At 36.8% G+C, this 13,110-nt stretch overlaps 1 protein-coding gene across 1 annotated transcript in view; it reads left to right on the forward strand.

Moving 5' to 3' along the window:
• Positions 1 to 7,951, forward strand: part of VN2R556 (vomeronasal 2 receptor 556) — a 30,844-nt gene extending 22,893 nt beyond the window's left edge. The window contains exons 5-6 of the mRNA NM_001099565.1: positions 646 to 769; positions 7,056 to 7,951. Of these exons, the coding sequence (NP_001093035.1) occupies positions 646 to 769; positions 7,056 to 7,951 (1,020 nt within the window). The remainder of the gene's footprint in view (positions 1 to 645; positions 770 to 7,055) is intronic.
• The last annotated feature ends 5,159 nt before the right edge of the window (positions 7,952 to 13,110 follow it).

Here is a 13,110-nt window from a genome sequence, read left to right on the forward strand (position 1 = left end):
TTGTAGACTTCTATCTAGTACATTGTTGTGATGTTCTGTTTTCTGCTCCTCCACCATCTTGGTTCTGAGTAGTAGTCCAATTTTTTATTATATTCCTGCTCCACCAGACCCCCTTTCACTTGTTCTATATCTTCTAAATGAGTTACCTCCATTCAGCTCTTCTCATAGTGGCTACTTTGCCACTTTGGTGCCGCTTCTTAAGGGTTCCATGGCACTGAGTCTCTTTCCAGGCATGGCAGCTGAGGGCTTCACAAAATAACAGTGAAACTATCACTCACAACAGGAATTTCTTCCCTTTTAAAGATACATGAGTGGAAGAGGCATTTTTTTAAGCACCAAATCTGTGCCAGATGACTTCTAAATATTATCTCATTTTATCCTCCCAACAATCCTGTGAGGTAAGTACTATTTAATAAACTGAGAAAAAGGACAAATCACTTGTCCTGGGTGACACAACTAATATGCTATGCTGGATTTGAATTCAAGCCATTTTGACTCCACACAGCATTCTGTTTACACTTTCACTGTCTATGAGAGTGGATGTTGAAGGTTTGGTTACATAAAAAATAAGCTTCTTTTTTCTGCCCCAAATTTCAATAGCTCCAAGCACAAGATATATAGTCCACTCTCCTTTCTCTATCTTAGGTTCCTCGTGGAGTATGTAGTAACAGTTGTGATCCTGGATTCAGGAAGACCCCTTTGGAGGGGCAGCCTGTCTGTTGCTTTGATTGCTTTCCTTGTCCAGAAGGGGAGATTTCCAGCCATATGGGTAAGTTTCTGCAGAGAACTCTCTCATCATGATCACTTATGTAGAAAATAACAACAGGTTACTCTTGTACAGTTACCTATAACCCCCAGAAATATTATTGTCTGAGGAAGAGATCATATCAAAGGAAAAGCAGAGGAATATACTGAAATAAGTCCCCATGAAATGGTGCCTTTGATCCTACACCTAATAAAAAGTGTAATGTGTAAGAGAAAACATTTGTTCTTTTTATTTCTTTGATGAACTAACATCCCTTAGTTTGGTCCTTGATATGATGGTTAGTGTGTAGAAGATTTATAAACATATGTCTATCTGTATATATATATCTATATATATATCTAACTTTGTATGTTGCTTTAACCGTGCTTCTTTCCATCTGTGCTTGTCCATCCACAACTAAGCAATTTTCTGTACCACATCAAGGAGAAAATAAAACTTTCTCTCTAGGACTACAGTTACAAGAATTCATATAACTATGTTTCAGAATATCTGAGCATTTGTCCACAAAGAAATGAGTATGAATGCCTAGTTACAGTTGTGAACAAGGAGCCTTTTGTAAAGGATTCTCAACAATGGAAGACACTGTTCCTACTTTGCAATTCACTTAACGATACAGTATTATTTCAATCCTGCTTTACTGATTGTTGTCTACCAATAGTAAGTCACATATGCTTTCCATACTAACCTGATAAGGAGGCTGAATTTTATTTTGTAAGGGGTCCTCTTGTTGATCCTGACAAATCTGATGCCATAACAAAATATGTTCAACAGAGAAATCCATATTTTTTTTTTAAACCCTTACCTTCCGTCTTGGAATCAATACTGTGTATTGGCTCCAAGGCAGAAGAGTGGTAAGGGCTAGGCAATGGGGGTCAAGTGACTTGCCCAGGGTCACACAGCTGGGAAGTGTCTGAGGCCAGATTTGAACCTAGGACCTCCCATCTCTAGGGCTAGCTCTCAATCCACTGAGCTACCTAGCTGCCCCCCATATTCTTTTATTATTACGTTTTGGTCAGATTGCTTAAAGTCGATTTCTCATTGGATCATAGATTGACTTTTTTGCCATTTTTTTAGAATAAGCAATTGACTATATTTTTAAACTCTCTCAGATTCAGTCTGCTGAATTTCAGAGCTATCCCCTGGAGTTGGTAAAGTCCTTCAGATGGAACTCTTTTTGGACCACATTGTGCTTTTTCCATCTAGAGAGCTTTCTATTAGGATATATAGTCCCTCAAGAGAGTTTGGCTTGGGGGCAGCTGGGTAGCTCAGTGGATTGAGAGCCAGGCCTAGAGACGGGAGGTCCTAGGTTCAAATCTGGCCTCAGACACTTCCTAGCTGTGTGGCCCTGGGCAAGTCACTTGACCCCCATTGCCTACCCTTACCACTCTTCTGCCTTGGAGCCAATACACAGTATTGACTCCAAGACGGAAGGTAAGGGTTTTATAAAAAAAATAAAAATAAAAAAAAGAGAGAGAGTTTGGCTTGACTGTTCACACATTTCAAACAAAGTTAATAAGGACTGTGCATTTCCCAGGGCATGACTTTTGTTTAGAAAGAAAGTCCACAAAGATTGTTAATCTGTATGTATGTCTGGGACAGACAATGAAGTGAGTAGGTTTGGCCCAAAGTTGAAAAGGAAAGAGAGAGCAGCCTCTAATATATATTGGAAATTATATTGTTCCTTTATGACTCCAGGAATATTCCAGAAATAAAGTATGATGTTTTCATCACCAAATTTCATGCTTCTGTTATTTTCTGCCTATGGGACATGAAGTATGAGTCTCCAAAGAACTGAAATTGAAAATGACTTCAAAAGCAATTACATTGTGAACAGATTTTTATATGATAGTCAAGGAAGTCATTTTAAAAAAGGACAGGAGTATAAGATATAGGTGAATAGGGGGCAGCTGGGTAGCTCAGTGGATTGAGAACCAGGCCTAGAGATGGGAGGTCCTGGGTTCAAATCTGGCCTCAGACACTTCCCAGCTGTGTGACCCTGGGCAAGTCACTTGACCCCCATTGCCTAGCCCTGACCACTCTTCTGCCTTGGAGCCAATACACAGTATTGATTCCAAGACGGAAGGTAAGGGTTTAAAAAAAAAGACATAGGTGAATAAACAAATCAGTATAGAAGGAGATGAGATGGTCATAAGGTGAGGGTGGATGATGAAAAGTAGTCAGTCAGAGGGTTCCCTTGGTATGCTCATGTGAGGAGTTAGTGAGGAAAGAAAGCCTTTAGTACATTGGAAAGACCTGCTATGGTCTCCCAAAATTATGAGAGAACCAGATTAAGAGTCCCATAGTTTGGGTAACCAAAAGTGAACCATGATCTTCAACAATGGAAGGAAAATACAAATCAATGAGTCCCTCTGCTTCTGAATATTTGAGTTTGAGGAAGTGAAACTGACTAGGAGGGAAGGAATTGTGAAAGAAGCAAAGTCAGGATGGTTTAATAAAAATGAATCAAGGAAACAAGTGTTCAATGGCTTCTTTGAATGTTGTGTTTCTTTGTTGTTGTTTTTTGCGAATATATTTTACTTTACCAATTATATTTAATGACAAATTTCCGCATAAGTTGTCTGAAGTAATATACTCCAAATTATCTATTTCCCTCCCATCTCTTCCCATCTCCCTGAGCTGGCAAGCAATTTGATCTGGGCTATACATGCATTATTGCATAAACATATTTCCATATTGTTCATTTTCATAAGAGAATAGTCATATAAAACCAAAACCCCTAAATAAAAACCCAAATAAACTACAATTAGAATCATATGTTTTGATCTGCATTTCCACTCCAAAAGTTTGAATGCTATGTTTATTTCTGGTTTAGAATGTGAGTGGGCAGGAGGCATTTAATTCTTGGGTTGTTAATGTAAAATGATTTGTAGAATTTATTCTTCTCTAACTTGTAAGTCTGGTTTCATAGGAAAAGCAATCATCATTGGGTCAGTGATGAAGGTTAGGAGGATCCTTAAAGATCACTTTCCTACATTTCTTTAATTCACTCAAGAAACCCAGAGCAATTACATGATTCTGCAAATTTTCCTGTGCGTGATCCAAAGACTGATACCCATATCACAGGACAAACAGTTCAAAATTCTTTCTCTCTTCTTTATTGTTCAGTTCACATATAAATTTTAACCTACAGAATGACTCAGAATTATGAGACTTTCTAGAGAATACTAATAGCTGTTTTTTAAGGGGCACTTTACCCCACTTGAAAGAAGTTAGTGATAGTTCTAAGAGTTCTGACTGTGCCTGAAACTTCATTGTTAAGTGAACTGGTTTAGGAAGCGGTTCTGCCAATGAAGGTCAGCAACATATCTCAGCCTTATTGTATGAGAATTTTCTAGAACATTGAGAAGTTGAGTTACTTGTAGCAGAGGCAGAACTTGAACTCTGGTCTTTTTTGTTTTGCAATTAGTTCTCCATCAACTACCCCACATTGTGCATGGAATGTAGTCTTAAAATGAACAAACTGCAGATTAAGGAATAAGGCATAGTTAGGATGGATACAGATACATCTGGATCAAAGTACTTATGAAGTAAATATGGAATCAGATCTTGGGAGAAGATTGGATGCTCTCATGATTCATCCAATTGCATTTCATTTGGACCTTGTCTTAGATTGTTTTCAAGTCAAGATAGGAGGGAAAAGAGGAAAATAGAGAAAAGGTTGATTTTTAAAAAAATGTTTCTAGAATATGTACAAAGTTTACACTATATTCTAATTTATTCCATTGTTTTAGTGTGGAGATGTATGAATCTCTCCTTTTCAGTAAAGGTAGTTTCTTGATTTTCTAATGCTATTATTGATATTAATAATGAAATTAAAACAAAACCTAGCGTTTACATAGGGCTTCAATCTTGAATTTCATATATATAGTTTTTCTTCTTTGTCCCTCAAAACAACCCTATGAGATAGATGCTATTGTGGCCATAATTTCACTGATTGGGAAATTAAAACAGACAAAACTAAAGTGGCTTGCCCAAGATAACACAGCTAGAATTGTTTGAGGCAGGATTTGAACTTGGGAATTCCTGACTCCAAGTCTTCTGCCCAATTCATGTTCTTACCTACTTACATAGAATAAATACTAAAATTAAGGGGTTTCCTTATTACCAGCAAATAGGTCTCCTTGGATTTTTATCGCTGACATGGAGATAATTCAAGTGTTGGTTTTTATTTTTTAAATTGAAACTATAGATCACAGAAAAGGTAAAAGCAAAGAAGGAAGAAAGTAGATGCCAATGGAAGAGACAATCTGCTGACAGTAAAGATAGCTCCAGGGCTTGAGTATTTCTGGAATGTCTTCTCCATGGTAAATTTCAAGAAGCCCTCATAAATCTGAGTGAGAGTTTAAAAATATAGTCAATCACTTATTCTAAAAAACAGTGAAAAAGTCAATCTATGATCCAATGAGAAATCGACTTTAAGCAATCTGACCAAAACATAATAATAAAAGAATATGGATTTCTCTGTTGAACATATTTGGTTATGGCATCAGTTTTGGTAGGATCAACAAGAGGATCCCTTACAAAATAAAAGAATGTATGTAAGAAATCGTCTAGCCTTGGAAACTAAGGAGATGTCCATTAATTGGGAAATGGCTGGACAAATTATGGTATATGCTGGTGATGGAATATCATTGTGCTATCAGAAACAATAAGCTGGATGATTTCAGAAAAACCTGGAAGAATTCTCATGTACTTATGCAGAGCAAAATAAGCAGAACTGGAAGAACATTGTACATAGTAACAGCAATATTATATGATGATCAACTGTGAAATAATTCATTATTCTTAGCAATGCAATGATCCAAGACAATTCTGAAGCACTTATGACAAAAAATGCTATCAATCTCCAGAAAAAAAACTGTTGGAGTTGGAGGCAGATCAAATCATACTATTTTTTCACATGGGTTTACTTATGGTTTTATTTTAGAGTTTTCACTTTATTTGAGTGTTTTCTTATAACGATGACCAGAATGGAAGTACATATAAAACCAAGATCAAACTGCTTACCATCTCCAATGATGGGGGATGGAAAAGGGAAGGGAGATAATTTGGATCTTATAATATCAGGAAAACTTTGTTAAAATTGTTATATGTAATTGGGAAAATGAAATATTAAATATAAAAAGAAAAACACAAAAAAACCCTACATCAAAGTTCTGAAGAGTAAAATGAGCAGAAACTAGAGAACATTACATATGGGAATAGAAATATTGTTTGAAGAATGACTTGTGTATATCCACATCCAGAGAAAGAACCGATACATATAAATATGCAAGACAGTTTTACATACATATATAGTTTTGTCAAACAATGCCTTCTCTAATTTGGAGGGGGGGGGAGAAAGGGAGTTATCTGAGTGTGTTAATGGAAAAAATGAACAAAGAAATTTAAATTAGAAAAAGAAATTGAATGCAGAAGCAAAAAAGAAAAAAAGAAAAAATCTTCCAGTTCTTCAATAAATCATCAATTAATCAATCAATAGCCATTTAGTATATGACAGTCTTAATGATAAATGGTAAGTATGCATCAACAAAAAGAACTAATTGCTGCATTGAAGGAGCTTCCATTCAAACAGAAGAGGCAACTTGAGCATATAGGCATCTACAAAATATGTATAAAATGCATGGAAGTTAGTTGTGGAAAGTTGTGTACTGGTTTCTATGAAGAATGAGGAAAGATTAATTTAGGCAGTCTAAAGGTAGAGTTGTTTTTTTTTAAACCCTCATCTTCTGTCTTGGAACGAACTGTGTATTGGTTCCAAGGCAGAAGAGTGGTAAGGGCTAGGCAATGAGGGTTAAGTGACTTGTTCAGGGTCACACAGCTAGGAAGTGTCTGAGGTGAGATTTGAACCTTGGACCTCCTGCCTCTAGGCCAGCTTCTCAATCCATTGAGCTACCCAGCTGTCCCCTACACGTAGAGTTGTTGCTGAAGACAATGAACACAGAAGAGATCTTTACATATTAAAGGGGTCCAGTTTTTAAGTTTATTGCACTAAGAGAATAGATCAAGAGGGACAGGTATCATCAGTTAATTAAAAGTAATACAGAGAACCAAAGTGATCTAAGCAAAATCACTAATTACAGGCATGAAGAAAGTAGGCTTAGCCTCAAATTCCATGTTACTGAATATTTTCTCTCATGTAAGAAAGAAGGGGATATTGTGTCCTGTTGAGCAGAAGGAATTATTGTAGATAGCATGACTATTTCCCATGTCTGAACATAGGGATAATATTTTGAGTCTAAACACTGATTCTTTTTTTGCCCTATAGATGCAGAGCATTGTATGAAGTGCCCAGAAGATACATATCCAAATAAGCAGAGAGATCACTGTGTCCCCAAGCCTGTGACCTTTTTGAATGTGAAAGAACCTCTGGGAATGACTTTGATGTGTATGGCTGTTTCCTTCTCCTTACTGACTGCTCTAGTTCTTGGGGTCTTTGTGAAGTTCCAAGACACTCCCATAGTGAAAGCCAATAACAGGACTCTCAGCTATACTCTCCTCATCTCCCTCATCTTCTGTTTCCTCTGCTCCCTGCTCTTCATAGGTCGTCCTACCACTGCCACGTGTCTCCTCCAACAAACAGTATTTGGAGTTGTCTTCACAGTGGCTATTTCTTCCATTATGGCCAAAACCATCATAGTGGTTCTGGCTTTCAGGGTTATAAGGCCAGGGAGCAGGATCCGCATGTTTGTACATCCTACAGCGTCCATCTATGTTGTTCTCATCTGCTCAGGGATTCAAGTGACTTTCTGTGGCATCTGGCTGGGCACCTCTCCCCCCTTCCCAGAGGCAGACACACACTCTGAATATGGCCACATAATCCTTAGATGTAATGAGGGCTCTGTCTTTGCATTTTACAGTGTCCTGGGCTACATGGCCCTTCTGGCTCTGGGGAGCTTTACTGTGGCTTTCCTGGCCAGAAATCTGCCTGATGCCTTCAATGAAACCAAGTTCATCACTTTCAGCATGCTGGTGTTTTGCAGTGTCTGGATCACTTTTCTTCCCACATATCAGAGCTCCAAAGGGAAGGCCATGGTCACTGTGGAGATCTTCTCCATCCTGGCCTCCAGTGCTGGGTTACTGTGTTGTATTTTTATTCCAAAATGTTATGTGATCCTCCTGAAGCCAGACAGAAATACTCAGGAACAGATCAAGAATAAATAAAATTTCAAAGGCAAGATTTTTTTCTGAAAGGAGGCCTTTGACTTCTAGTTCTTAGAATAAGAGGTTTGAAGAACGATCCACATTAATCTGACAGATTTGTATTGTCAATTAGTGATGTTTGAACTCTAATGTATATGGGTCATTATCTCTGCCTACTTTGTCAATTTCTTTCATATAGATATGAACCAAATCTGTGAGTTCCAATCAAGCACTGCTTTTTCAGGATGTTGCTACTAATTTGTGTAGACACAACTAACAATATAGTGGATAAAATCTGAAAACTTCAAATTTTCCAAATATTTTAATTCCTCAGTGTCATACCTTGGAAAATGTGGAAGGGATAGATCAAGTGTTATGAGGAAATTCTTTAATCTCTTACCCATTGTCAATTCTCATGAAGGATTCTGTCACCACTAGATTCAACCACAATTTAAATCTTTTAACTCATGAAACATTGGTGTACTATCCATATTCCAAAGAATGTGACTTAATCTGTTCAACCAATTTTAATCTATTTCCTGTATGAATCATAAACTTTCCTCCAATGGATGAAATCCAATAATTGTTTAAAATTTATTAAGGAATAAATCATATCAGTTTATATTGAACTTATTAATTTATTTAGTAAAAATTTCTTAGCTTTTTATAACTAATTGTGGGATTATGGACAAATCCCTCATCCTACCATTTTTATATGATTCCTAACTAATCATTTATCCCTCTCATTTTCTGAAATATTGTTACATATTTTCCACTTTCTTTACCCATCTGAAGTCTGTGTTGTTGCTGTTTTTTTCATTTTCATCTTCTATTCTTTATATTCCACATGCAAGTCACCATTGAATTCTTTATATTTTTTTTTAAAATGTGTCATTGGGACTATGCCTTTTGTTATATAAATGAATGAATGAAAAATCATTAGGTGTATAATATATGCTAGCTACTATGCAATGTTGAGGATAAACATATGCGAAAATCACATAGTCACTATTCTTTTTTTTTTAACATTTTTTTTTATTTGGTCAATTTCAAACATTATTCCTAGGTTGCAAAAATCATTTTCTATTCCTCCCTCCCTCCTCTCAGCCCCTCCCATATTCCACAACACCCAATTCCACTGGGTATTACAAGTGTCCTTGATCAGAACCCATTTCCATGTTGTTGGTATTTGCACTAGGATGTTCATTTAGAGTCCACATCCCCAATAATACCCCCCTCGACCCATGTAATCAAGCAGTTGTTTTTATTTGGTGTTTTTACTCCCCAAAATTTCCCTCTGAATGTGGAAAGTATTCTTTCTCCTAAATCCCTCCAAATTGTTCAGGATCATTGCATTGCCACTAATGGAGAAGTCCATTGCATTTGACTGTACCACCGTGTATGAGTCTCCGTGTACAATGTTCTCCTGTTTCTGCTCCTTTTGCTCTGCATCATTTCCTGGAGGTTGTTCCAGTCTCCATGGAATTCCTCCACTTTATTATTCCTTTGAGCACAATAGTATTCCATCACCAACATATATCACAATTTGTTCAGCCATTTCCAATTGTAAAGCACCCCCTCATTTTCCAATTTTTTGCCACCACAAAGAGCGCATCTATGAATATTCTTGTACAAGATTTTTCCTTATTATCTCTTTTGGGTACAAACTCAGCAGTGCTATGGCTGGGTCAAAAGGCAGACAGTCTTTTAGTGCCCTTCAGGAGTAGTTCCAAATTACCCTCCAGAATGGTTGGATCAGTTCACAACTCCACCAGCAATGAATTAATGTCCCTACTTTGCCATATTCCCTTCAGCATTCATTACTTTCCTTTGCTTTCATGTTAGCCAATCTGCTAGGTGTGAGGTGATACCTCAGAATTCTTTTGATTTGCATCTCTCTGATTATAAGAGATTTAGAACACTTTTTCATGTGCCTATTAATGGTTTTAATTTCTTTGACTGAGAACTGTCTATTCGTGTCCCTTGCCCATTTATCAATTGAAGAATGGCTTGATTTTTTGTACAATTGATTTAGCTCTTTGTAAATTTGAGTAATAAAGACCTTTGTCAGAGGATTTTGTTATGAAGATTGTTTCCCAATTTGTTACTTTCCTTCTAATTTTGGTTGCATTGGTTTTGTTTGTACAAAGCCTTTTAAATTTTATGTAGTCAAAATTATTCATTTTACATTTTGTGACTCTAAGTCTTGCTTGGTTTTAAAGTCTTTCCCCTCCCAAAGGTCTGACATGTATACTATTCTGTGTTTACCCAATTTACTTATAGTTTCCTTCTTTATGTTCAAGTCATTCACCCATTCTGAATATATCATGGTGTAGGGTGTGAGATGTTGATCTAAGCCTAATCTCTCCCACACTGTCTTCCAATTTTCCCAGTAGTTTTTTATCAAATAGTGGATTTTTGTCCCAAAAGCTGGGATCTTTGGGTTTGTCATAGACTGTCTTGCTGAGGTCATTTACCCCAAGTCTATTCCACTGATCCTCCTTGGTCTGCGGGGAGTGATATAAGATGTACCTGAGCTTCTCTGACCTACCTGTGGAGCCTCATGAAAGAGTTCTTGAGGGTTTTCTCCATCATGATGTATTCTGCTCTCTGTTTCCCACTGTTTCCTCTCTGTACAGTAATGGCACCAAAGGCCTTTCCCTGTGACTCAACCACTCTGGTTTTCTGGGATGCCTTGAGCTTATTATCCTAGGTTGCTGCTAGAGTTGGAGATTCCTCCCCTTTCCATCCAGTGCCAAGCTTCTTAGCCTCAGAACAATGTGTGTTCTCTCCTTCTTATATCTTGTGAAGGGTAAATTTAGGGTTGAGACCAAATATAAAATTAGTTGGTCACTAAGAATTTAATTTCTAAATTCCTATGAAACATTCAAGTCAGAATGGAATTTTATGGTGGTTTCTATACAATATAAGGAAGAAATTAAGAATGAGAGAGGAAAGAGAATTTAAAATGCTACAGCTCAGTCTGAGCTAGGCAGGAGTTCAGAGGCCTTAGCCAAGGGAAAAGGGAGTCAGTCTTATCACTCACCATGTGAACATCTAAAGGAAACAGTCTGAGGAATTCCTCCAGGCTCCAGTTCCAGGGTCAACTCCATCAAAGCTCCCTCCCCACAGGAAGTGATGAGAAATATAAAGGCAGTTCTTTACATCACTTCCTGTTTCTGACGTGTGCAAATGGTGGCTTAAGCTTGGCTTAGGACAGCCTATGAGTCAGTCAGTTGTTTCTGATTTGTCACTTGCTAGCACATGCCAATCATAGGCCTTCCTCCTTGACACTTAATTCTTAAGTGGGGTGTATACATTCCTAGTTGCTAAAAATTCTAAAGACTAAGCTGGTTTAAGTAAAACTAAAATTCACAATCCCCCCTGATGATGATTGAGGAACTAGTCTCTCCAATTGATCACTAGAACATAATCTTCTTGTACCTCTAAAATCTTCTAACTGCAAGTGCAGACAAATTTTTCTTTCTAAGAGGAAACTACAATAGTTAGAGATAAGAGGGAAATGGAAGAGAGAGAGACAGCAAAGCCAATGTTTCGCTGGGCTCATTGACAAAAACCAATTAGGGGAAAGTACCCTTTTGGCATAAGAGTGTATATTCAAAATAAATGTTCAATCAACCTTCAGTTCAATCAACTGCACCACAAGGTTCATTCTGGATCTTCCTGATGTAGTAAAGGGTTTCAGATATCTTTCTGCAAACAGTTCATTCTCTGGATTTTAGGAGTTAGCAAGCTTCTTTCCTGAAGATCTTTCTGGAACTAAAATTTTAAATTTTGGATTTTATGAAAATGCAACCCTGCCCCCCCCCAAAATGGTGTTGAGGAACACCCAGTTCAGCTCAGGATGCAAGGTTGAGTTTTGTGGTGTATATCAATTATCTAAAGAATAAACAAAAAAAGAAAAAAACATAAACATAAACATAAAAGAAAAAATAATGGAAGAAAAATTAAACTTCTTTTGAAGAAGGAAGAATTCAAAATTAGAATCAAAATATCAAAAATCTATGTATGCAAAATTTGAGTAAGCAAGAATAAATTCATAATAGGCTCTTATATTAGGTTTTAATAAATTTCTAACAGGTCCTTGTATTAGGGTCAAATTAATGTAATTTCTATCCCAGAAGTCTGTAATACAAAATGCAGCAATATTTCACTTACCCATTTGTAGCCAAGATTACAGGAAGTTGCCATACTATAAGAGAGAAAAAAGGACCATATTTTTATTTTGATAGGGAAGTGTCATTCCCTGGTCTGATTTTACCTTCATTCTCAGAGATAGGGGGAGCCAGAATGATAGCCAAACTTTGGTACTTGTATGTGAGTATTTCACAAAGAGTGTGGATACAACGAAGTCCTATGTTTTAACATATGTCAAGCGTCGCAACCTCAAGTCTCACACTAGGTTCAAGTCCTTTTGTATTGGCTTAGAAATCATCAGTCCTACCTGGATTGGTTTCTTTCTTTTTCACCTATACGCTCTTTTTAGCACTATTTAGGTTAAGTCTATGCTCCTTTTTGATCCTGTTTCCTAGAATCAGACACAAACATTAATCACAGTCCCATAACAATTATCAATAAATGGCAGGTTCCCACAGTCTAAAGCTATTGGGATATGTATTAATATTATAGCAAGTATATATACATATATATATATTAATGTATATTACTGCAGAATAAAAATTAATATTGATTGTATGTACCATAAGTACAAGAAATGATGAAAGGGAAAAATCAAATATTCTAATCAAAATAAAAGAAAAGCAATAATAAAAATAAGGAAAAAGAGACAAAAAATTCAGGAATTCAATGTGTTCCCAAAAAACAGCATCCACTTGTGAATTATTATCTCCAATGCATGTATAGGATACAGTCAATAAGTTTCAATAAAAGATGCTCTCTTTATATGTGAGCAATGAATCCAAGAATCCTTCTCTCCACATTTTATAGATGTTGGAGTAGTTAACAACATTTGTAATGGCACTTCCCAGGAAGGCTGAGTTGCTCTAGTACACTGGAAGTTCTTTATATACACCTTGTCTCCTGGGTTGTGAAGTGAAAAGTCTAGTGGTCTGGCTTGTACTGCAGCTCCGGATTCATAGAATTCATGCAGTTTGTGCTGTAGTTCCTGTATATAGGAAGCAATAGAAATATCTCTCCCT

This window comes from Monodelphis domestica, chromosome 3, assembly GCF_027887165.1.
Source record: "Monodelphis domestica isolate mMonDom1 chromosome 3, mMonDom1.pri, whole genome shotgun sequence".
NCBI lineage: Eukaryota > Metazoa > Chordata > Mammalia > Didelphimorphia > Didelphidae > Monodelphis > Monodelphis domestica.